The sequence below is a fragment of the Gallus gallus genome, chromosome 12, assembly GCF_016699485.2.
Source record: "Gallus gallus isolate bGalGal1 chromosome 12, bGalGal1.mat.broiler.GRCg7b, whole genome shotgun sequence".
NCBI lineage: Eukaryota > Metazoa > Chordata > Aves > Galliformes > Phasianidae > Gallus > Gallus gallus.
The window spans coordinates 11,522,246-11,547,538 of record NC_052543.1 but is presented as its reverse complement, the minus strand read 5'-3'; the positions used below and the strand labels follow the sequence as shown (position 1 = coordinate 11,547,538).

Below are 25,293 nucleotides of genomic sequence, written 5' to 3'. Positions count from 1 at the left end.
ACTTGATATACCTAATTTTTTAAAACATCTGATTGACAACGTATCCTCCCTAATTCACGTTTTGGTGCATACCTCAGTATCTCACAAGTCATAATGACCCGCAGGTCAATACAAAATACAGACCCACTACCAAAGGAAGGAGCATGGTGCAGTATATTTATATGTATGTTTCCAGTGCTTGTATACTAACTGATATTTTGTCATTTTATAAGAAGAGACAGCTCTTTAGCTCTCTGCTGTGCTTGCTTTCTGCAAAAATATACCTATGGAAAATATACCTACTAAGCAGCACTATTGGGTTATACCACCACTCCACCATCACGGCTCCAGCCTGCATCAGAACTTCTCTGCCATTTCTTGAGAAGCTGTTATGCCAGAAGACCAAACTGCCCATTTCCACCCAGGGAACCAAAGGTTCATCCCAAGAGCTGCACGCACAGCCACCAAGGGCCCAACCGTGCCAGCCCATAGCTCACCTGCCTTGGGTAGCAGAGGGAAGTCACTGGAGCCAGTCCTGCTCCCCTCTGTCGCTCCCCACTACAACCTCTGTACTTCCTCCCAGATGCTCTCCCCTATTTATTTTGTGAGAGCTCTGGAAGCTTGTCAAACTTATTGTGAGCCAATTCAATTCACTATCTTGGCAAAAGAATCCAGCAAAAAACAAAACTTGAGGAAAAAAAAAAACCAAAGCAGCTTTCTGTTGGGCGAGTTCAGAAGAGGGACCTGAGGAGCACCAGAGCTTGTAGACAAAGGCAGAACTGCAGGAGGAGCAGGCTGGATGTGCTGGGCTGTGTCACGCAGCCTCACCCCGAGTAACCCCGCAGGGCGCAGCGCTGCCATAGTTTGGAGCTGACTTCAGCTGACACAGCGTCAGGCGGCCTCCACATCCCTGCCGCACCAGTGCCGGCCTGGCCCTGCCAGCAAGCGGCTCGGGCAGCAGCCAGCAGGAAGGCACTTCCAGGAGGGAGGTGCTGCCAGGTAGCCTGCCTGCACAGCCTGCTGTGGGACAGGCACATGCCACAGCTGGGGAGAAACTGCAGAGCTGCTCAGAACCTGACCTTACCCCACAAGTGTCCCTGTTCCCTGTTAACCTCCAGGCAGCCTTGATCCCCAACATCCTTGACGTTCATGAAGCTCCAAGAGGAACTCTGAATCCGAACACAGGCCTCCTCTGCAGCCAGGCAGATCCTACTTAAGGAGATCAGCAGTCACCTCCTCTTCACAAGTTCACTGGGGCTGTAGGTGCAGGAAGCTTCCAGATCTTTTGCTGTGGCGAAAGTTAATCTACAGCCTCATTACTGAGAACATTCCTGCAGCATGATTGCAAGTTATTTCAACCTGATGCCACTAAAACACAGGAAATGATTTGGTTTAGTGCCTTTAGCCGAAAGCTTGAAGTTCAAAACAAATTCAGAAGGTTCCTATATTCTTCAGTTCACTTTAACAGACAAGTGCCTATACATTGGCAATGCAGGTCAGGGTGAGACATTTTAAGGGCTCCATGCTGCACCCTCAGCACGCTTCAGTTTCCCATGTGGTTCTCAAACTTTTCCCAGTGTATTCCCTGCCTGTAAACAAGGATACACTCTTATTTCCCCACTCTCCCCAACAAACGATCTGAGGAGGGCTTCCAAGGAGCAGCTTCATTCTAGATCCAGTTCAGGCAGAGGCAGAACAGAGAAAGAGGGCCATGCTGAGAAACACCATTCTGCTCCTGTGCTGTGCAGCTGAGCCAGAGCCACGCTGGGATGCTGTGCCTTCTGCTCCTACCTCCCAGCAGCACCACTCTGCAGCTCCATTACTCGCTCCCAGGGAAGCTCCTTCCCCTCCTCCAGGCTGAGCAGCGCTGGTGTGCATGGCTTCCTTATCCAAATATTTCCATGCAACACAATCCTCCAAAACACCAGCCACTTATTTCCATGACACAAAGTCTATGCACAACCATGAGACTGCATTATCTGACACTGACTAACTGAAACACTGCAGCCTGACTTTTTTTTTTTGTACTGAATCATCACCAACGGATATGTTCTGTTACAAAGTTTGATGAAGAGATCTCCTTCCTACTCCTTCCCTATCAAAGGCTTGCATTTCAAACCGCTCACTTCCAAGACAAGAGGATTCCCAGTATCAGAACCTCACACTGTCTTCTGTACCAGCAGCACAGCACCCAAGAAGCTAAGTCCTGTAAATGAATAAGGCTGCAGAGGAAAGCCCAGCCCCGCACCACGGGCTCCATAAGGACGACAGGAACATGCCTGAGTCAGCAAATGAGTAGCTACCAAAAGAAGACAGTGCCTCATTGTCAATGTATATGATTGCAATTGTAATCGCTCTCTAAATACGAACACATCAAAAGCACCATGACCTTTCTACTCTAAAATTACTTGGAAATATTCGAGAGCTGAAGCGTTGTTTTCAACACTAACTCACATTGCATCTCAAAAGACCGCTTGCGAGTAGAAAAAAACTCATTTAGAATGGGATGAATAAGAAAAAAAGTCGACAGCCTTAAAAACTGCACAGATCCGCCTGCTTTGGATACCTCCCCTTTGCTAATCTTAGCCCTTCCATGACCCTCGGGGAGGAATGCAAGACCTGTCTATGTTATCAAGTTTATACGGATTAAACTTTAGCATAAACAACGGTTCCCTTCTACACTTCACTCTAAAAGCCAAATTCCTGACTATTTCTCAATGCCACTGTTCCACGTCCCTCCCTCTTCATTCCCCCTTTTTCTTAAGGTTGGGTGAGTGTGGGACTATCGGATTCCTGACCACAAAAGAAATCCCTCCCGCTGCTCACCCACAGCTCCCCATCCAACAGGGGACAAGTCCTCCTGCATTTTGCCACCTTGAAGTCTGAGCACATCGGCACACTTTGCAGATTGCTTCCCATATTGCTCACCGAAGTATCTGTGTGCGTTTGGTAGGAGGAAAGCAAAACTCACTGAGATGGTTTCTCTCTCCCAAATTATTTTACAGCAGAACGTTTGTTCCACTGTTTAAGCATTTCAATCAGATGTACCGATCAAAAAGTCACGTATTTACAATTTAAACAACAATATTGACACTACTATGGAGTTTGTCAACAAAACCTGGGTTCAGGCTGGGATCCACCGCACAGTTGTTCTTCTGGGCTCCAGCTCTTCAAGTTTAGACTCATCAGTTGAAGCGAGGGAAAAATCCCTTTAGCTATTTTTGTTGCAGGAAAATAATACTTCACCACCAGCTTGGGCGGGGGAAGGGGCTGATGAACAAGAACCTCCTGATTTGCCGTGCGGATCATCCTCCAAGACAAAGAGCATCTTTACTAATTACAGCCAAAAATTAAACCGGGAGCAGTTGCAGCGGTGTTTCTGGGTGCGCTGGGGGCCGTGGGCTGTGCTGCCAGCAGCTCAGCAAGTCCCACCCCCTGCACACCGTGGGGAGCCCAGCAGCAGCGCATGCTCTCCCCGCTCAGCAAGGACAGGGGCTGCAGGAGCGCTGGGAAACCGCCATCAAAACAGTAAATCCCGGGGGAAAAAAAACCACCAAGAAGCCCCCAAAAACTTCACTAAGGAGTTCAGAAGTGAAAAAACCTCAGCTCCCAGAATTCCAAGAGGTGGAACTCTTGCTGAGTTACAGTCCGAGGCTCTTTCCATGATCAAAATCAGCAAAAGGTTTAGGTTAAGCCAGATTTATACAAAACTGTCTCTAATTTAAGAATGGAAGCGCAAACTGGCTGTGTGCTAACCCTTGCCTCAAGCAGTCACGTAAGCCAAAGGCTGCCTTCAATCTCTAACAGCTTTAACACACATAGTTTGGGGGGGGGGGGGTTATTTAATTTTGACAGAGTAAAAAAAAATAAACAGCCAAGGATGGTGCTACAAAATATTTATTTTTCAATCAAACAGCTTTAGTTTCACATCACCTGAGATTTAACGTCTCACACGCTATAGATTGAAGCATACATCCAACGCTCTCAACAAAAGTACCGCTGCTACGTCTTGCATGAAAAGCAGCGCCGACTGCAACCTTTATGCAGGCAGCGTAACACGAGATCTCGCTGGTCGGGTCCTCAACTACACACAAAAGCAGCACCGGAGTAAGAACACAAATGTGCATTTGTAATGCAGCAACACTGCCACGAGAACAATGATCTCTGAGTGTTCAAAACTCTGGGTGCCCATTACGTTTGTTTTACTATTGCCAGAGTAGAGAGAAACATTTTTATCTCATCACATCATCCAAGACAAGTTGGAAAAAGCCTGGGTGCCCAAAAGGAAAGGACGGGCAGGCCAGGCGTGGTGATAAACCACACGGCTGGGCAATGCGCACTCAGGTCTCTGCTGACTGCTTTGCACCTCAACATTGGAATTAATAATCTTTCTTCTTAAAAAATAACTCCACAGAGTATTTAGAGAATTGAAACGAACCACTCCTTTGGTTTCCATTCTTTGCCCAGAAGCAGGGCACAAGCTTGTGCGAGCTCCGAGATGCTCATTCAATGCCATTTTCTTTGCGATGGGATTTCTCAACTTTGACCCATTATTTCTGGCTATCACAGAGCACTCTTTCTGTAAGGGGATCCAACATACCTGGGATTTCACCATGCCACTACAGGCTATATAATCTCAGACAACACCAGCAGGAATACTGCTTTCGAGTCACTTGGGATATGACAGTAAAAAGTAGGCCAGGGCTTTGCCAAAGCAGCGTCACTTATTCAACAAGATGCAAGCCACCAGGTAATTCCCCATTACAACGTACAGGGAGACAGCGAACAAAGGCTAAGGGGCACTGGAGATGGCTTGCTGTGCTTTAGGAGATGGTTTTGGTACCACCAGGAAATCCCAGCCTGCTGGGGCTGTCCCACTGTGCTCTGCTCCAGCGCTGGGTGCGTTTCATGGAATCACAGAACCATGGCTGGAGACCAGCTGGTGCTCTATGTGTGAGGGCTGCTCGGAGCTCCACACCCTCAGCATGGCTGCAGTCAGCCAAGAAGATTTCAGAGCGTTTCAATCTCTCCCATACTATTCTGCTCCTGGAATTTTTGCTTCCAGAAAACAGCGTTATGGGTTTGATCAGCGAGGCCAGGACCTGACATGCAGCAGGGCTCCCCGTGAGGTGTGGTTCCCAAAGATGGCACTGACGCTAACGTGTTCCCATGTCACATCCTGCACGCCTCAACCAGCAGCTCCACCTTTAACAAATGCACTGGGATACTGAGCTCCATCCCAGCAGCACACCACCACCCTGACAGCGACCAGTGCCAAATGGTTAATCAGAGAAGAAAGGTATTCATTCCTCCTTAACAACAACAACAACAAAAAAAAAAAAAAAAAAAAGGAAGCTATTACATTCAAGCAGACAGTGTGTGGATGGGAGCTGGCAGATTCCACAATACAGTCACGTCAAAAATGGCCTCCTGCAAACTGTTCCCTCACCGAGCACTCGAGCTGAGCAAGGAGAGGAATCTTTCCATTACCAGAGGACGTCTCACCGCGGCACAGCAGCTTGCTGCACGTTGTGCCACGCAGCCCTGCAAGCAGCAGCAGATAAATGGTGCTCTGCAGGCAGCAGCAGGGGGAAACTCCTCTGGCCGCAGCCTGCTCCCAGCCCCGAAGTTGAGCCGGGCCATCAGTTTGACTGTTCCCCACTCTGTGAATGGAAAATCCCTTCTCAGCACTCGCAGGCTGGTGTCTGCCGCACACACCCACCGCGCACAGCAGAAATTCCAGTCAATAAGGCGAGTGGGGCCCAGCCGGTGGAAGGGGAGGAAGGAGACACACAAACAATAAGGCAAGCATCTGGCTCTGCGACTGGCTGGAAGGAGGCCGGAGTTCAGAGGCGAGGCGGCTGCAGCCCGCAGTTCACAGGAAGATCCTATCAATCCTCGCTGCCCTACTTTTCACACAGATCAGAATATCTGCAGAGGGCAACCCAGGGTTCGCAGCCCATATACTGCAGTTTCACCCAATGTGGAATGACGATGAAAGACACCTCGATGGGTCTGTCGTTCCTGCTTCTGCTCGGGGCTCTGGGCACAGGCCTGAAGAACCCGAGGCCTCCCCTGCCCACAGCGCTGTGCTAACGGGGGACCGGGGAGCACCAGCCCTGCCCAGCTCCCACCCAGCACCCGGAGCGCTGCTGTCACCCCGGCGCCGGGGACTTCCCGGGTCAACCGCGACAGAAAAGAAAAATAAAATCCCGGTGCTTCCTATACGAGCGAAAAAAGGAAATCTCCTCTTTCTAAGGAACCAAAAGGAAATCGGTTCGCTGGGTTCGGGCCTTAAGGCACAGCCGTTCCAGAATGCCTCGCGGCGGGGGGGGCCGTCTGGAACACGGCGGCCCCGAGCTCCGAGGCCGCATCCCGCACAAAGGCGAGGCTCAGAGCTGCTCCCCGTTACATAATGGCCGGGGGCCGCGGCGGGGCCGGGACGGGGCCCTTTCCGGGGGCACGGAGATGGGAACCCCTCGAGAGGCGGGAAAAGGTCCCCCCGGGGGTCGCTCCTCGGAGGGGATGCGGCCCCCCCGGCGGCGGCGGCGGAGGACAGCGGGGCCGTGCGGCCCGCCGACACCCAAGGGCGGCCCAACGGTGACCTTGCGAGCGCCGGGCCCCCCGCGTGGCCGCGGCCCCGGCAGGGCGAGCCCCGACACCGTGAGAAAGCAGAAAACGCCGCACCGCCCGAACGGGCGGCCCCGAGCCGAGGGACGAACCGCCGGACGGAGCGCGCGGCAGGCCCGGTGCTCGCTGCCGCCACAAAGCCCCGCGGCCCGGCCGGCCGGCCCGCAGCACCGGCACCGGCCCCGCCGCCGCACCGGGCCCGCCACGACGGCCCGCGCCGCCGCACCGAGCTTCCCCCGGCACCGGCCCTGCAGCTCCGCACCGCCACCGAGGCAGGGCGGAGCGCCGGGCAGCGGCCCGCTCCGGGGACTGCCGGTGCCGCGCACCCGCCTGCGCGTTTCCTCCCGCCCGCCGCCGGCCCACGCCTACCTGGCCGGCCCGTTCCTCGGGCCCCGCGCGGCACTAGGCCCGGCTGAGCGCCACGGCGTTTCCTGGGCGGCCGGCGGCAGCAAGCCCGCGGCGGCAGCGCCAGCCCCTCCCCCTGGCAGCGGTACGACGGCTGCTCCCCAGGCCGGGCGGAAACGGCACTGCGCGCACGGGGATCCCCGGCGCCGGCGCCAGGGGCGCCCCGGCCACGCCTACTTGCGCTCCCCGTTGGCTGCCGCGGCGCCGCACCGCGCCCCGCCGGGCCGCCCGCCGCCGATATCGCCCCGCCTTCCCTCACTTCCTATTGGTGGGCTCTTCGCCCGGCCCCTCCCGCGCTCTTTTTTCATTGGGAGCCGCCCGCCCGCCCCGCCGCTCGCCTCACGGACGCGGCGTCCCACTGGCTCGCCAGGCTGCCAATCATCCGGGGAGGGCGGGACGACGCTAGCGCCGACGCGGTGCGGCCGGGCGGGCTGCGACGGTGCCCGCCGGCCGAGGCGCGCTACGTGCTGAGGGGCGGTGCCGGCCGCGCCGGGCTCCTCCTTCTCCGAGGCGCCGCTCTCCGCGGGGGTAACTCCCGCGTCGGGACACGTGGCAGAAAGAAGGGGCGGCGCGGGCGGCCGGGATTCCTGGGCGGCAGCCGCGCGGCGCTGCGCGTGCGCGGGCTGGGATCGAGTAGAGTGCGGAGTGAGGACGGCGGGAGGTCCGTCGCGCATGCGCGGTGCCCCGGGCGCGGGGCCTGCCGCTCGGCACGTCCGCGCTGCAGGGGGGAGGGGGCGGGCAGGGGCGGTGCGGGGCAGCCCTCGGCCTCGCGGGGCGGTGGTGCCGCTCTCCTCAGGCGGCCGCGTCCCTCCCCCTTCAGGCCCTCCTGAGGTGAGGGGAAGGAGGGTGTGGGGGCGCGCCGGGACCTCCGCTGCCTGAGGGGAGGGAGCTCCGCGCCCCACACAAAGGGCGCTGCCCGCGGCGGGAGGAGGGGCGGCCCCGGGGGCTGAGGGAGCGGGAGGGCCGGCGGTGGGGGGCATTCGTACTGCGGGCCGAGGCGGGGCCTTGAGGGCCGGGGGGGCCGCGGTCAGCCACCGCACGCCTGGGAGCGGAGCGGGTTTAGTAACGATGTGAGGGGCAGAGAGGAGGGGATCTCGTGACAGACTGTCCCTTCTGTTTAATGCCCGCCGCGTCTCCGTGTTTGCTTTAAGGACCCGTAGCAGATGACGGCCGCGCAGCCTCACAAGGCGCTGTGCCCAGCTCCTGCGGAACTTCGCGCCCGCCGCCGTGAGTCCGCTGCCGCCCGGGGCTCCGGGCCCAGACCCCTTTTCTCGCTCCGATCCCCGCACCGCCGCCCCCGGGCAGGAAATGGCCGCGGGGGGGGACCCGCAGCGCCGCCATCTTGTGCGCAGCGCCCGGGGCCGCCACCCCCGCGGCCGCCGCAGTGCTGCGGAGGGGCCCCGAAAAGGGCTGGCGGCGGGGAGGCGGCCCCGAGGCCGGGGCTGGGCCGGCGCTGACTGGTTGTAGCGAGCCGCTCCGGGGCTCCTACCCGCGGTGACGCGTGGGGCCGGTCACGGGGCGCCGAGCCACGCGTGCTGCAGGCACTGCGCGGCCGTGGCGCGCTTCTCAGGGGCGTAGCGCAGCGCCGACAAGAGGAAGCTGGTAAATGGAGGCACCTCGTGTTTTCTCCACTTGAGCCTGTCCGCCAGGATGGTGTGGAGGCTGCGGGGAATGAGCCTGGAGATCCGCAGAAGAGCACCTGTCAGAGAGCGCATAAGCACACTACGTTAATTACACCCTGAAGAGCAATAGGCTGTTGCTCCTCCCCTCACACAACTCACCCACCTTCTCCTGAAGGATCAATCCACGTGCATCTTCATGTCTAAGTTCCATCTGCACTCCCACTTCTAAACTTACTTAACTCTCTGGTGCTTCAAAATCACCCTTACAAGTTAGTGTGTGGGGCCCCTCCATTCAGGACCGCTTATTAGATGTGAACGCATCAAGCACAAGTGAAATGTTCCCAGGATAGTAGCACCAAAGTAATTCCTGTGGTCCTTCTGCCTGCCTGTGCACAGCCCAGAATGCATTGTTGCCACAGACAGGAGCCACTCATGTTTAATTTGCTTTGTGCCTGCTTGCTCCATGGGATTAAGGGTGCCAATACTGACCAGGAAGTGTGCCTTGTCCCTCAGAGTATGTGGTGTAAATGCAGTGATTCAGGTTAGGCATGTGTGGCTAGGCCTGTTTGGTTCTCACGGAGAATGAATATAAAACAAGGACTGTTTTTGACTCATCTTTTGAGCACCATAGAAGGAATAAATGAACAAAGGAGCTGAATGAGCAGGGAGGTGCTTGTTGATCTACAGCACAGCATTAGTGTGCAACATGAGAGGAATTGTACCTAGACAGGCTGTATGGCTGGTTAAGATGAAGGAGGAGGAGGAGGAGGATGTACTAAATTGCAGAAGGATAGAGTTATGTAATGCCTTGAAGTCAAAGACAACAATTTCAAGCTTAATGAGTCAAAGGAACTGGAGAGACTTAAACAGAAAAGACATTACAGCTTGGTCAGAAGACTAAATATAGCAGCCCCAGTGGAAGGATAAGAGGATATGAGTGTCCCATTCCTCTTCATCATTGTTCTCTGCTAGTGAATGGGTGAAATCCAGCCAGTTGCACACTCACAGCTTTCCTGCCATGTAGCTGTTTCCTGTCCTTATTTCCATTCTCTCCAGCTCCAAAGGAGGAAGGATAGAAATCTCTTCCTTGTTGGATATTTGCTATGACCACTTCTGAGGTTTTTATATTTGCTTTTATTGCTGGAATGCTCCTGGACTGCAAAGCTGGCAGGGTGGGAAGTGTTACTGCACTTTACAAAATCTCCACTTCTGTTCTGTCCCTGCTTGTAGCCTGCACTGTATAACACAACTTCTGGTGGCTTTCAGTGGTAGCTGAGTAGGACTGTATCAGAGATCCACAGTGATTTTTAGGGTAAACTTCCCAACGCTAATTCTTACCTGGCCTTCTGAAAAACTCTGTTGACTTGTTCCAGGAGAGAGCAATCTGGGGAGGGATTCTTCCCAGGAGTTCAATAATGCAAGCAACGTGATCTGGACAGAGGAAGAGAAAACATATCTAGTTACAGAGATTATGATGCTTCTGTCAGTGAAATGAATACAACTGATGGAGTCCTACCATCATCTCTGGAGAAATATTTCCCAGGTTGAGGGTTAAATAGACACTCCCCCGTTGCCATTTCAAATGCCTAAAAATGGAGTAGCATTGTTAATTCACTGACCAACTGGGAGTTTTTATTCCTCATGAACTCTGATAGGAAGGGAAACTGGCACAGGTGCTATCACACAAAACTGATACTGAAATATGGAAAGATTTGTATGGCTTTGATGCACCACTGTGAAGCAGCACCTTTAGTTCCATCAGGATGGAAATCAGTATGTGCCTAATTCAGTCAAATATATGAGCTAGCGCCATACTTGCAGTGTGAACTGCCTTAAGCATAAACTAATTACAGTGAATATATCCTCAGCATACTTTCAGTCCAAAATGAAGGAGTGCAGACAGCCTGCTTTCCCTTCTCTGACTCAGCAATGGCAAGGAAGTTGTACTCCACATGCAGTGTGCAGGTGGGTGCTGAGGACGTGCTGCCCTGAACCTGCCCACGTCAGTTGTCTTCCATGCATGCTCAGCACTGTCTCCAGCCCTACCAGGCAGGCTGTGCTCCAGATGTCTGCAGGAGTGCCATAGTCTAATCCAAGCAGCACTTCTAGGGCACGGTATGGCTGGGTCTGTATCTCCTTAGAAAAAGGCTTATACTGGAACAGAAACAAACACCCTTTGGTTAGCTTCCATAAATGAAAAACAGTGATGCTTGTGGCCACAAGCTGTCCATGCAATCACGAGGAAGAACTGAGTGTGTGCAGTAAAATGCGTGCAGGATACACCAGACCTATTCTCAGCCCCACTGGCACCATGCTAAATTTACCTCCCAACATTTCACAGTGAACTTGATTATAAATTTCTGGTTTACAGACTAACTGCAAGCTGAGGAAAGATCCAAAGCTGATATATCTCTGGAGTACACTGCCCAACTCTGAGCTGGGAGTGGTGAATATAACGCTTGGAATCAGTTTTACTTTAACACACTCCAGAATAACTGCTCAGCTGTGGAAGGACTGACACCCAAGATGTGAAGGATGGAAGTGCAAAGCCTCTCGCACTGTCACAGGACCAAGACTTGCAGCAGACTCACGGTCCAGCATGCGCTGCCCAGATCAGCAATTTTCACTTCCATGCTCATTAAATCAGAATCTTCCAGTTGATTGCCAGGATCTCCTCCTAGATGGAAAGGAGGGAGAGAAATCAGGTCTTTCTCCAAACCAACAGGTATGCATCACTTACCACAGAAGGTATATATAGACCTACCTGCCTTTGCAATTTTTCAACCTAAGCAATCCAAAAATGCTTTAGGCAGGGGACTCCTTTTATCACCAATAAAATGCCACTTCTGATTTTTGAGGGAATGCAAAGGAAGGGCTGCTAACCAGTCACAGTCTAAGAGAATGTTATGGAAAACTGCAGCTTGCAGTGGAGTGGTGTGACCACATGCACCTCTCCTGCTGCAAGGTGGCCTGCCTGGCAAGAACTGTCAAGATAGCATTTTCATATGTAGACCCTGGAAAAGGGTAATTTTTGTTTTACTGCTTTGTAACTGTCAACTTATGTCTGGTATCATGCCTTTTTGTTCCCAGCAAAAGACTGTCAATAATTTTGCATTTGTCTATTACCCCAGGGTTTGAGGGACAAAACAGCAACATCATGGGAGAAATGCTTGTGGGAGAATATTGTGGGAGGAGATATTAAGAGTTTCATTGCTGGGTGACTAAATCCCTTGAGAAACTCTAGCCCTATGGCTTACCATATATTCACATCATTCTCTGAAAATAAATCATGTCTCAGAAGGCCTCAAAGAGTACACATAAGTCTCCCACAAACCTCAGGAATACGGGAAATAAAAGAGTAGATGTGTCATACAGTTTTTTGATCAAACCATTCAGTAGTTGAAAGTGCCAGATGAGGAACTATCCTGTACTGAAAGCTATAAGAATTAGCTCTGAGGTTGTGCTTAGCTTATTGACAAGTGCCTGTGATTTTTCATTGTTCTGCATGCACACCTATGTGCAAGGCCACTTTTCTGTTGGTGCCCTGAGTAACTTGGAGCCACTCGGTATGGGGTTTGTAGTAACAGAGACAGGAGAGGTCTCAGCAGTGTAAGTTGTCTGTGTTGTTTTGTACCAGTGTTGCAGGAGACGTTAACTTTTCTTAAGCTATCTGCACCTACTCTGCTGTTTCACTCCTGGCAACAACCTCTTAAGTCTCTCTTCTTGCAGTAAAACCCGCAGTGCTCACCTGGTGCCTTTAGCCTCAAATCTGTTCCCTGGCCACATTCAGCACCATCAAGCAGAAACCTGTGGAGGTTTTTGTCATGAATATACAGCAGCACGTTCTCTGGTTTGATGTCTGCATGGATAATCCGGCAGCGCCCATGCAGGAAGTGCAGGCCTGCTAGCACCTGTGTGAGCCGAACAGCACTTAGATTAGCAGTGTGACAGATACTGTATGCGTGCAGCAGTTGCACCCTGAAGAACAGCAATGTTGGCTGAGTGTAGAAGCAGGCACAAGTGGTTTCATCCTGAGAACGGCCAGCGCCGTAGCCCTGGCACATTCGGCACACCCAGTGATAGAGCATGGAGATCTGGCAAAGGACACAGCATGAGTGCCCAGGTGCCAGCACAGATGGGCAGGCCTGGAGAGTTGGAAATAGGACGAGATAGGGCTATGAAGAGGCATTGCAATCACAAAGCAGAATTTTTTCCTGAAAAGCAGCTTTTGTTCACATGGATGGCACGTCTTCAGCCCACCAAGCCTATCTGTTAATACAGCATTATCACTGGAATGGAAGTTGGGAGTCGGTTATAGGGTGTTTGACGTGGCACAGGAGGGAGTCCCAGCGTGCAAGGAAAGAGAAGGAGGTGAATCATAACGCAGACAGGAGGAGGGAGGGATGATGAGTGAGTACATGCAGAGAGGAATTAAGGGTACTGCAGGAGAGCCATGTAGGGAAAGAACAGCTCACGGTGGAGCAGGGAGAGCCTGGCTGTCACAGGGGAGAGATAAACAATGCCTGCAAGAGAAACACACGCTATCAGAAAATAACAGTGAAAAGGCTACTAGGAAGTTAAGTTGCTCTTTTAAAACACTGGTCAGTCATAAAGGCTGGCGAATATTCTCTGTATTATCAAAATCTATTCTGGGATGAGCACCAGCCCCAGGGAAATACCAACCTTAAATGGTAACTGTGAAACACAAGAAAAGATTTAAATAGCTAAACTGGAATGAATCAGAAGTAAATGCCTCAATGCTAATCCAAAGGCGAAAAAAAAATACAATTTACATAGATAAGAGATCAAACAGAAGGCTTGGGTGTGAAACAGAGCATATTGATGAATGCCACTACATTTTCATCTAACTTATTCAGGTGTTAGTGGAGCTTCTTTCGAGGAAGAAGCAGATATTCCAGAAAAAGGATGGAAGGGGAAATGGTTTTCTTTCTCAGTGTCCCTAGAAGGGCACAGGAATCAAGGTAGCAGATCTTCATTTTGGCAAGTCTGCAGACTTCTGATAAACCTTGGCACTAGCAGCAAAATGTAATATTAATTATTCTTAGACTCACTCAGGTTTCCTATTCCTTTGCTATTCACAGACAATACATAAGAAACTCAGCTTTCACAGTCTGTTTGATCAGCATGCCACAACCTTAAAGGGGATGAAGGAAGTGTTGGCTCTGAGCAGGAAAACCTCAATATGGGTGGAGGACCAGCCAACTGAACCAGCAATTCAAAAGCTCTGGGAAGGAATTAGCTGTAAGGCAGACCTTCAGCAGCCTTGGACATTACTGGGCAAACAGCTGAAGCCAGCCCTGAGCCCTGCTGAACTCAATGGGGCAAATGCTGGCAGTCTGGCATCACTACCATAGGAGACTTCTGATGATAGCAGCAGGACAGAGAAATACATGTGTGTTTTTGGTTTTTTTTTCAACAAGAAACATATCTATGGCAGCCTGTTCATCTTGTGAACAGCTGAACTGCTGAAAGATTCAATGATTTGCTGAGATGTGAATGAGATACAAACATAAGTGCCATCTCTGAGTGCCCTGGTGCAGGTCTGCAAGTCCCTGACTTCACATCAGTGGTCCTGACCCCTTTCCAAATCCACTGAGACTAACAGGCATAGGCAGTAACGCACATTGCCCCTGTATTATTGTGATTGCGTTAACCTTCCATTCTACCCCTGTATTATTGTGACTGTGTTAACCTACCATTCTGCATTCTATTTGACATTTTTTCTCCTCCCACCCAAAATAAATAGCTACTGTTTTCTTCAAAATTGTATGCCTTTGGCACTGACTCTGTTGTCTCCTACTTTGCAGATGCAGTCACACAGAAATTCATGGCAGATGACCCCAGGATGAAGACTATGATGCGTTCCCCAGCCAGCACTCCCACAGTGCCCTCACCCACTTCTCACCTGCTGTAAAGATTTTTTCACAAAAGGCAAAGGCAGTCCCTGGGCTGCATAGTTACCCAACAGAAATTGCAGGGAAGGACCCAGCGCCTCAAATACCAAGCACATATGTGGGGAAGAGTCATGGATTCACCAACAGAGAGAATATGCTGCTGCCAGCTTCTTGCCCTTCACCAGAGCAGCCAAACATCTCATTAGCCAGCCACCCCTTCTCCAGCCACCTTCACGTTCTCTGCTCTAGCTCTTGCCCTGCTTATCCTCCTTGTCGGAGCACAGCAGTTGGGTTTATGTTATCCTGTGACTCCCCAGCACAACCTTCACCGACAGAGCTGCAGTTCTATTAGCAGAAGGATATGGAAGCCATTCTCTCCAATCACTCTGAAGTCATCTAATAAACAGATAATGTTCTCTCCTGCTTGATCCTTCTTCTTCATATTGTTCACCTGAGAGGGAGATTCCAAGAAAACTGCAATTAGAGACATATACGTGAACATCTTGCACTCATTTTATCCTGTTCTGCAGACTCTTTTCCAGGAGTTGGGATTTTGTAACAAATCTCATGAAAACAATATCAAGCAAACCAGACTCCCAGAACACAAGCAAACTGTGTTACTATGGAGTTAATTTCTGTGTGCTGTCTTCCTCTGATCATGTGACAGCATCACCTTCATAGTATCTGAATAACTCAGAGAACTCTGGTTGTCTTCAGTCAGCTGAAGGCTGCCTGTTCTACCAGGGTGCAGAGCGGCTTCTGCATCTGGAGCAATCGAGTGAAAAAGGGTTGGCTTTTAGTGCAACAGAGATCTCTGATATTCAGTGGTGGGGGAAGAAGTAAACACAGATCTTTCATACAAGAACCAGGAGACATCAATAAACCTAGTACTTGGGAGGGTCAGAAAGAAACCAGAGAAGGTGGTTCTGCACACAGTGCACAGATGATTGGTGGCAGTTCTTGCCACAGAATGCTTCAGGTGCTGAAGCCCACACTGGCTTGCAGGAAAACAGGGCAGGATTCTTGAAAATAAATCCACTGAGAATTACTGCCCCGCACATCACCCTTAGCCCAAGACATCTTGAGCTGTAAAATGCTCTTGGCCAGAGTAGTATTAAGTGGGAGCAGCACCTCATACTCAGCTTGTCTTTTTGCCCATATGGATGTCTGCTGCTGGTCCAGGGTGCCTGGCTAGGCAACACCCCACTCTGCCCAAGCACAGGTGCTGTTGGTATCCCCAGCTCTTCTACCACCACTACATACTTTCATGGCAAATTGTACCATGAGTTTGCTCCCACAGAGCAACGATTCAGCTAAAGCAATGTATCTATATTTTTTAAATCTATAAATACATATGTATTTATTGTATATGTATTTGTTTTTTCTTTTTGACATGGCTGTAACCATGGGTGATTTTAGTTTGCTTTTTGTGCAGCTGCCAGATCTATCCGCACCAGCAGTAGGAGGTTTGTTCTCACAACATAATTGAGCAGCTCTGGAACCAGGGAGGTCCCAGCTGCCTCCTCTGGCAGTGCTGCGGGCACGGACCACTGTGCAGATGGAAATGACCCTGGGAACCAGCTCTATTCTGTTGAATAGAAGGTGTGTCTTTCTGAGAGAATTAGTAATAAATTAAGGGTAAGGCTTGGTCTACATGTAGAATTGTGCTGATGTGTAGAAAAGCACCCTTTGATTACATTTACTTTTTACTTCCTCTTGCATCACTGACTCTGGCTCATATCCTTTTGGATAGGGCCTGCAGATTTGCAGGTGTGAACCAAGCCTTTTCCAAACCTGTTAGAGAAAGGCTTCAGTGTAATTTGAAAGGCAAAGTTTAATGACTTTTATTCACATACAGCTGATGTAACTTCACATTTAGGTAAACTCTAAGAATTATAACCATGAGCTTTCTAGAACTGGCAGGTCAAGCCATTTTCAAAAGCAACTAGTTGAGACTCAGATCCACGTGCCTTGTTACCACATCCATTAGCAAAAGCAGAAGGAAGCTTTCTGAGTTGAGAGGTTATATATTACGTTTGCTGTCTCCTGCATTTTTTTTTTTGGAAGATGTTTCCTTTTGCTTCAGTATTTGTGTTGTGGTAGAGCGATGATCTCTGAGCTAGGAAGTACACAAATATAGTGGAAACATTCCCAACTGTGGTTAAGAGCAACATTGCCACATTTTCTTGTTGGTTCTGGTGGTTTTCTACCCCGTATTTCTACAAGTTACTCTTATTTACTGGATTTTAGTCTCAGCTGAAAAAAAGGGGCCAACGTGACAAGTGAGACACAGCCACCTGTCCTAGCATTACAGGAGGAAGGAGAAAGTGCCTCTTTTAGGGGTCATGGCTGAGCAAAGGTGATTTAATGAATTATCTGACATCTTCTTCCATTCCCCAACCTAGCTCCTCAGACAGACCTGGAAGGAGAAGGGACAATGAAACTGATACTTCTGTCTGAATTCAGTGGCCACCTCCACAGAAAAAAGCACAGAGCCTGGGAAGATACGTACACATCGGAGGAGAGACAGCTCATCCTGGGCAGCCTCAGCAAAGCCTTCCCTGCTCTTCAGGACCTTCACAGCTACATTCTTCTTCTTTCTACAAAAGGAACCACAGCTGTAAGTTGATGCATGCCAGGTTGGCCTGCGAAAGGGGCAGGTCTGGCCCAAGAGATTGGCTGTCCTTCCCTGCTGCCCCATATGGCATCAGCCCCTCACCTCATGTCCTGGCACAGCCAGACAGTAGCAAAGGCCCCAGAGCCCAGCTCACGCAGAGCCTGGTATCGTGCGTTGAACACCTCTCCTTCCCGCACTGGGTGGTGGCCTCCTGTGGGGACCATCACCAAGAAACATTACTGATACCCTGAAACAACCACTGAGGGAGGACAGCTGTCCTCCCAGAGGAATGGCCAAATGGGTACCTGTGGCCTCCTCTGGCATGGGAAGAGCCTGGTATCATCTCAGCTCTGGTCTGAGGACTGACCTGTGTGCTGCACTTCCGGCACATCCTCATGCACCTGCTCTTCCATGGCAGTGCCCCAGCAGGTCCTGGTGAGAGGGGACAGAAGCAGTGGAGAACTGGGATGTGCAGTATGTGCAGTGCAATCTCCAGCGTTGTACTCCTTAAAAGAGAGACAGCTGCAGAGCAGCCGCACACAGTGATGTGCACAGCTCCCATTTGTTCTTCTAGCTCTGCTCTCCCTCACCCTGTTCCTTTCCACCTGCTTCATCCAAACCTGGAACTGAGCTGTTAAGAACATAGGAACATTTTTGGCACTTCAAAAAAGTAAGGATTATTTTAGGAGTTCATAGGAGGAAAGCTGGCAGGCTGGGCAGGGCTCCTGGCTCTCAGGTGGAAGTCTCAGGTTTCTCTGTGCCTTGGGCAGGCTTCCAATGGCTCAGTGGAGACTGCAGGGACCCCTCCAGTGGCTGTGACACTAGCCTGGGCAGAAGGGACTCTGTGCCCCAACTTCGGGCTTTCACTGGCAGTAGGAAATTCACATCCCAGGTTGGTGCTAAGCAGAGTGTGCAGTTTAGAAGCTGTGCTGCACATCTGTGTGCAGCCTGGAGCCAAAGCAGGGATTTGTCATTGACCGTCCCATGGTCCCCTTCAAAGAGGCCATGAGGGAGGAGAAAGGCTGCTCCCCAGCATGTTTCTATGACAGCAAAAGGTACAAACATGGAGGCACTGTAGACAGATGGATACAACTGCTGTTCCCCCTATTCCACAGCACTGTTGTGGAATTGGCTCAAGTACAAGTCACCTGAAATAGGACCCCCAAGCCCCACGTTGCTAATGGAAATACAGATTTATGCTGCCTCAGTTTGGGTACTCCAACCTAGCATTTCATAACTCAGAAATGTCACTTGCTGTAATGGCCAAAGCTTCATATGAACAAGTGTTGCCAGAGCTTGTGACAGGTGATAATAACCCAAGCAGGCCATTAGCACGAGTAGAAATATCAACCTTTAAATCTTTCAGAGTCAGGTTGCCAAAGCTGAGTGCGTGTATGCATTGCAGAACTTTCAGAAATAGTCCTAACGTGCTGGCAGCATTGGTGTATGTCCTGTCACACGCCTCATAGCAGCAGCCACATGACTGGGTGCTGCTCTGGGACAGTAACATCTTACAGGTGCTGGAAAAGAAGCCCAACTTCCTCAAAAAACTCTTCTTAGCACAGCAACAGAGCTGTAGCCTGCTTTTGGGCACCAGGTGAATGCTGAATTCTAAGTAAGGCTCAGAATGGGCATGGGGTGGATGTGTAGTCAGGGATACCCAGAACTGCCAGAGCTTTCATTTCTCTGTTCAGCCTTCCCCATGGAGCAGTGCGCAAGGAGCTCATAATCACTCTTGCTCCTTTACACCTCAAACCTGAGCAATTATACGTGCTCTTTTGGGCTTAAACCTGCAGGGTGCTACATGTCCATGTGGCCATTGTCTTTGGCAAATATTTACTGGAGTCTTAGTCATGATACAGAGGTGAAATCAGAATTGTCCTTATTTGTGCACAGACATAGCCCAGTAACCTTGCAAGCCCCTGCACCACCAGATAAATGCTGTCTTCAGTCACATCTTCTAAGGTTTTGTTATATAATTAGAACAAGGAGTTGATCTCTAAGAGCCAGGCAAAAGCCCTGAAGATTTTATTTCTTATGTCACTCACCAGTCACCTACCAAAGGAAAAATGGGAGATGAGAGTTCAGCATCTTCCCTAGATGGATTTCTCTGGTAATAAGAGCCTTTGATGGGAAAGAACGATCATCGTGACCTACTGTGTAGGATCCAAAAAGTCAGACTCCACACAAGTCAGACACACCCTAGCACTTGGACTGACAGAGTTTTTGAGCTCACAGTGCCCTGCTGTCCTTCCTTAGGTGTGTGAGAATTCACCTCCTGGCCACTGCATTCATGTGGATAATCCAGTAAAGAGCATTGCTTTGCACCTTGGTATAGAAGATGGAAACATACTTTTCTAAGCTTTATGATAAAAAAACAAACAAACTAAAAAAACCACCAACAAAAAAACCAACAGTGCTTGTAAGTACTATGTTAGCTGATATATTAAAAACTTTTTTTTTCTTTTCTCATTAAAAGCTACATCATACACAACCCACTGACTTGCTGCAGGCCTGGACCAGGTCAGAGAACTTCAGCCCAAAAATGTACCGGCCCCTAGTAGCTACAGCAGGGAGCAGTGGTGCTTCACCTCGCCTGCACAACTCTACCTGCACGAAACATGCAAGGAGCTGCCCAACCACTTGCCATGCACCCCAGCACCTGGACTCGTGGAGTTGGAATATTCAGCAGAGTGATACATGCCTTCATCCAGCACAGACCTGGTAAGTCCTGGCTGAGTGTAGCATCCCTGCAAGTCGCAACACACAGCATAAAAGCAGCCCCATGGGCACGTGGGGGGCTCAGCCTCTGCAGCCCTGCGCACTTACCATGCAGCTCAGGAAGCAGGGGATGCCACTCCTCTCATCATCTGGCTCGTGCTGGAAGCTCCCAAAAGTGAGATACCAGCTGGTCCTGCTCTCCTTTTAGTCTGCACTGCTTGGGAGGGTTGTCCTTGGGCCAACCAAACTTTTCTGCAACACTGGATAGATGTGTTGAGGAGCAACGTATCAGATCTCAGCACCGTTTCTGGGAACAACCTTGGCTGCAGGGTAGCAGGAGACCCAGGACAGCTGCGATGAGTTTCCTTTCCTGCCTCAGCTGCCCTGGCAGCAGGTCTGTCACCCTGCTGGAGCTCCACGATCTTTGCAGCAACTATTTATAGAGGAAAATCCACCACTCTGCTGAGATGGAAATAGGAAAGCCTTCCCTCTCTGCAGTGGTTCCCACTGCTCCCAGGAGCATGGCAGCAGGCTGTGTGGCCCAGCCTTGTGGCAGTGGCACCACCTCCCGTCTCTGCACGGCACAGCGGTCACCAGCCTGTGTGTGGCTCCCCAAGCCATGCTACTGTACTGAAGGCATCTCTGCCTCAGCACCCTGAGACACACTGGCCCTCCAGATATAGGGACAAGGCAGCGCAGTTCTGCACAGATGTGCTGGCAGCACTTTCACTTAGCTGCTTGCAGGTTTTAGTGCAGTAACAGCTGTGCCCCCCCCCACCTCCACCCAGGCAGAAGGAATGGGAAAGGGCTGCAGCCTCACTGTGAGCCTAGGCACCTAGTATCCCTGCACCACTGTGGAGCAAAGGACCACACGCAGCGAAACCACTTGATACATTCCCCCCTACGCCCACGTGCAGCAGAGCTTGGCAGCCTCAGCCTTCCCCTGGCTGGGGGCCCTGGTGTTGTGCAGCTCAGGTTTCCTTGCAGAGCCTGCAGAGACCCAGCCCTGGAGCAAGGGGTTAATCCTGCCCTGCTGCCAGAACCCAGGCCAGGGCCTCACTTCTCCCCCTGCCTGTGCCCCTCTCCTCTCACCTGCCGCCCCCAGCACTAAAAATATCGGGGGAGGGGGCTGAGACAGAGCCAGGAGCAGGGCAGCAGCAAGGGAGGGAGCTCAGCTTCACAGGAGGAGAGCTCTGTAACCCATAAAAGGCCAGGAAGAACACACACATAGGTGAAGGCGGGACTTAAGCACAGTGGCGTTTTACGTTGTAGGGACGGACACACACACACACACACACACACACACACACACCCCCACACCATCTATAACTGCTAGTAAGGAAAGGGAGCCAGCTTTAAGAGTCTGGGAAGAGCTGTGCTATTAGTTTAAGAATTAAGAGAGTTGTTAGAGGAATTCTGCTTTCTGCCTCACCCTGATGGACACCAGCAATGAGCCTGAAGCATGAGGTGTAGCTGCCCTGGATCAGATTTGTCCCCACTCACATCCCAGGTGAACAGACTGTGGGCAATCACATTATTGTTCAACACAAGTGTGACATGCAGATTGTATATTAAAATTTATTGAATTATTGTGTAAGAATTCTCTTTATTAAAATCATTTGAACTCTAAACTGATTATTTACAGACAAAACCTCTTATATCACCAAAAGATTCCTACATCTCAGAACAGTATCTACAAACAGTTATTACACTATGTAACAAAATTCAGATTTTTCAAGCTTTTTATATTAATTATTAATTCCAATTTGAGAAAGACAGTACCTCAGGTGCTCTGAGCAGAACTCAAGGTGTGGCAGGGCACAAAAGCAGGTCAGATCGTACTGTAACAGAGACACCAAGTTGCTTGGCTGGGAGAGGGCAGGTACCCAGACAAGACCAGGACGAAGGGCTACAGGAACAAACTAGGTATTCTGGAAACCAAAACAATCATTCTGACAAGAAAGGCACCAAAAAAGCAGCATCTTGCTGCAACTGGGGCATACCTGAAAAAGAAATGGCATTCCACCGAGGCAGCAGGATCTAAAAGCCCTCTTGTTTTCTTTAAAAAAAGTTACCCATCTTTTCTACTAAAGAAAAAAAGCTTCCAGATACAGCCTACGTTTGCCACCAAACAGATGAAAGCAAGCACTCTCATATCTACATTGTGTGGGTGCTGGCTACTCCTAGCCATACTGACAGGAGACATTCAAACTCACTAATGACACTTATCTTAATACTGATCAGTTATCAGTGTTTCATGCAGACCACGGTGAAACCACATTTATTTCTCTGACCGCAGTACAAAGCAGACTCCAAACCCACCATTCAAGAACATCTTTCTGAGGACACGATTAACATGGTGACATCTCACAGCACTTACATTCTGCAGAAAGAGAGAGGCAGCTGCTGACCAGAGAGCCTGCTGCCTGCAGGAGCATCAGAGGGGCCTCCTTCCATCCCCAGCGCGCCCAACAAGCTGGTCAAGAAACCAGGCAGAGACTGGAAGAAACTTGGATTATGAAAAATAATAAATAAGTCTTCCCTGCACTAGGGAATTTTATAATAAAAGCTGTTTTGTGCAAATTTCAATGCAACAGAACCCTGTTGAAGTAATGGATTTTGCCACAGGAGTGTGGTGTGGACGGAGAGAAATGGGGCCAAGCCTAAGCACCCAGCGAGGGAGCTGCAGCACGTGCCCACAGTGAGGAGGACACTGGCACCTAGGACTCTGAAGACAAGCAGTGGGGAAAGATGGGCACCAGTCACCCCCCGTGCACTGGGCAGTGCCTCCTGGTCAGCCATGTAGGGACGAAGTTGAGATGTTAAAGAAATCACTTCTATTTAGCTCTACTCTTACGTCTTGATTATTGCTTTGATAAAAGCAGACTTTCACAGATACACTCAGAGAAAGTAAACAATCTCCAACACCCAGGAGCACTACTGAGAAGTTAAGAGGATGTGGAGCCTGCTTCCCTGGCAGCCTGAGCCAGCTGTGTGGACAGAACTCATCCAACCACAGCAAATAACAGCAGAGGAGACACAACAGGACACAGAGCTGCCAGCGCAGAGCAGGAGAGACCTGGATCCCTAGGAGAGCTCCTGAGTCTTCCTCCCTTACTCATGTGAGGTGGATCCAGAATCAAGTCCTGTGCCACCTCGTTCTGGGAAAGCAGAGAGAAAATCCCACAAAACCAGTAGCAGCCTACTGCACACAGCTCCTGGCAGACACTGCCAACTCCTTTCTTCCACCCCAGCTTTTTGGGGGCTAATTTTACTAGGTTGTGTTGAGACAGAGGTTTCAGAGAAGCTAAGTTCCCACGAGTTCCATGGAATGGGGTGGTCAGGCAAGAGACAGACGCGACCTGGTGCCCTCTGGAGAAGGAGGCTGGCAGGCACTGAGCTCTTCACAGGGCCCGCTCAGCAGCTGCTCTGCATGGCAAGACAGCAGCGCTCTAAGCACAAAGAGTACCTGGGAATGCTGCTGATAGGAGAGCTCATGGGAAAGCACTGGCTTTGCAGGAAGAGATGCCAACACTAGCTGGTTGTATTGCTTAGGAAAGAATCCTGCAACTGCACAGTGCTCACACAAAGCCACATGGCTGATTCACAGGCCTGGAAATGCTGCTATGCGCAATGTAAAGAGGTAGGGACGTGATCCTGCCCTGATCTAGCTCTAGTCTCTCCAGGCCTGCACAACCACCATCTGAGGGCAGTGTCAGAGGAGTCAGACCTGATCTGCCTCAGGAATGAAGGACATCAGCATGGACTCAATGGGGGACAAGAAAGTGAAGGATACCCTTTAAAATCGGAATTCACTCACTATGGGCAGAGCGCTGTGAGGCCCCCTGACTGCGCTCCAGGAGGGAGCAGAGGAGCTGCCCAGCTACGGCTGGGGGCTAATGGCACACCTGCTCTGGCCTTGATTTCCTTTCACCAGTCACTGCTGTTTGCAGGACACCAGATGCCCTTCAGGAACGTGGTTGTGCTTCATGGCTCCCTTGAGTTCACAGGTCACCAAATCACCCTTCTGCGTGCCACAACAGGAGAGTTTGGGAGGTGAAACTGAGGTGTAAGGCAAGTCTAACAGAAACACACAGCTAAGCCTCAAACTGAGCTGTGGGGAAAAGCAAGCTGCTGTTACGACAATGGAGACATCCACAAGTTATCCCTGCAGACAAAGCAGTGGAGAAAACTTTGCTCCAGTGCTGACAGACGTTTGTCAGTAGAAGTGCACAGAGATGCTTCTCCAAGAAAAGCTTTGTCTCAAAGCCACAAAGTTAAACATTCTCCTTTAGCATTTAAATACATTATCCTTCTGAGGGTATTTACAAGTCCAGTTCAGAGCAGCAGAACAACTAGATACCAGAGGAAAGGGGAAGTGGCACAAGGCATTGTTGTGCTTTTCCAAAGAGCAGGACAACCCCTGAACTTCTGACAGATCCAGAGCTGGGTCAGTGGAGATGGGGATGAGCCAGACAGCCGACTCCTTGCATGCTAAATCTGTCCTGGGGTAAAGGGCAAGGGAGTGGTCCATTTACAGTGGGCTCTTGGGCAAGCCTGCGTGCTAGTGAATGTATCCCATCCAAGCAGACGCTGCACCCAAGCAGCAGGACCAGAACTCTGGGCAGCAAGAGACCTTTGCCATTGGTCCCTCTCCTTTTTACATCCAACATCCAGAACTAGTGAAAACATTGCTGCAGAGAAGCTTCTCGGGTGGAATAGAGCAGGACTGCTCACTAATCCATCCAAATGGAGATGGAGGTCAGTGCAGCTGTAGACCAGGGGAAAGCTTCCTGTATCCCCAGTAAAATGAGCAGTCACAGCAGGGGAGCCTCCCAGCACTGGGCAAGGGCACCCACGCAAGGCCAAGGACTCCACAGACACGGTGCTTGGTGCTGCCACCTGGCTCTTCAACAGCAGCATTTAGAAGCTTGGCACATTCACGTAACATCTGTAGGAAGGAGCTGCGCGGTCCCCTGAGACTGTCAGAGGAAAACTGAAGTTCATTTGTTTTGCTTTTGAAAAGGAAAAAAAAAAAAAAAACAACTTTAAAAAAATATTCTCTGAGATGCAAGGACGCTTGTACTTGGTACTGCCTTGGCCATCCCCGTTCATGTCACTCGCTGGCTCCTCGGAGAGTCTGGTTCCAATGACAGCAGGATACCCTGCATACAGCTAGGACGAGCACTGTCCCTGTCCAGCCAGGGGAGAACAGTCTGTCTGCACCCGTCACAAATCTGTGACTTTATTCTCCACAGCTGCTGCAATCTGTTGTAGCCTATATCCAAGCTGCATCTTCTGTGCTGTTGGGTCTTCTTCCAAGGCAGTAATGATCTGCAACAAGACAGAGCTCACTAGCCTTTCTCCAGCATGCAGCACTGCTGGCTGGAGATAATATTAAACA

The 25,293-nt window shown here is 50.7% G+C and overlaps 4 protein-coding genes across 16 annotated transcripts in view; 1 reads left to right on the top strand and 3 right to left on the bottom strand.

The window, feature by feature from the left end:
• Positions 1-7,126, bottom strand: part of SETD5 (SET domain containing 5) — a 60,436-nt gene extending 53,310 nt beyond the window's left edge. For all 5 annotated transcript variants that reach the window (XR_005839156.2, XR_005839157.2, XR_005839155.2 and 2 more), the window contains exon 1: positions 6,979-7,126. The gene's annotated coding sequence lies outside the window, so the exon portion shown is untranslated. The remainder of the gene's footprint in view (positions 1-6,978) is intronic.
• LOC121106685 (proline-rich protein 2-like) lies at positions 6,295-7,485 on the top strand. The gene has a single exon (XM_040646782.1). It carries the CDS (start codon positions 6,295-6,297, stop codon positions 7,483-7,485), a length of 1,191 nt encoding a protein of 396 aa, XP_040502716.1.
• A 901-nt stretch (positions 7,486-8,386) lies between these two features.
• Positions 8,387-21,514, bottom strand: LOC770936 (serine/threonine-protein kinase SRPK3-like). Of its 2 annotated transcripts, XM_025154711.3 has the most exons (12): positions 19,998-21,514; positions 17,536-17,674; positions 17,271-17,379; positions 17,064-17,151; positions 14,915-15,002; positions 14,563-14,669; positions 12,385-12,547; positions 11,228-11,313; positions 10,683-10,790; positions 10,153-10,222; positions 9,975-10,067; positions 8,387-8,713 (listed from the first exon to the last, which is right to left on the bottom strand). In XM_025154711.3, exons 1-12 carry the CDS (start codon positions 19,998-20,000, stop codon positions 8,526-8,528), a joined length of 1,242 nt encoding a protein of 413 aa, XP_025010479.1. In that variant the 5' UTR covers positions 20,001-21,514; the 3' UTR covers positions 8,387-8,525. The 2 variants fall into 2 exon arrangements, with proteins under 2 accessions (XP_025010479.1, XP_040502661.1); XM_040646727.2 differs by lacking the exon at positions 10,153-10,222 and having other exon boundaries at positions 8,576-10,067.
• The window catches only part of PLXNB3 (plexin B3), a 67,458-nt gene continuing 63,618 nt past the window's right edge, over positions 21,454-25,293 (bottom strand). For all 8 annotated transcript variants that reach the window (XM_046899754.1, NM_001389285.2, XM_040646059.2 and 5 more), the window contains one exon: positions 21,454-25,223. In XM_046899754.1, the coding sequence (XP_046755710.1) occupies positions 25,119-25,223 (105 nt within the window). In that variant the 3' untranslated portion in view covers positions 21,454-25,118. The remainder of the gene's footprint in view (positions 25,224-25,293) is intronic.

Excerpts from the sequence above, each read along its gene's own strand:
- LOC121106685 (XM_040646782.1), top strand. The coding sequence starts at position 6,295 with ATGCCTCGCGGCGGGGGGGGCCGTCTGGAACACGGCGGCCCCGAGCTC.
- LOC770936 (XM_025154711.3), bottom strand. Across the intron at positions 15,003-17,063 it reads AGCTGTCTCTCCTCCGATGT|GTGAACAATATGAAGAAGAA; the intron begins GTACGTATCTTC and ends TCTCCCTCTCAG. Across the intron at positions 10,068-10,152 it reads ATATTTCTCCAGAGATGATG|ATCACGTTGCTTGCATTATT; the intron begins GTAGGACTCCAT and ends TCCTCTGTCCAG.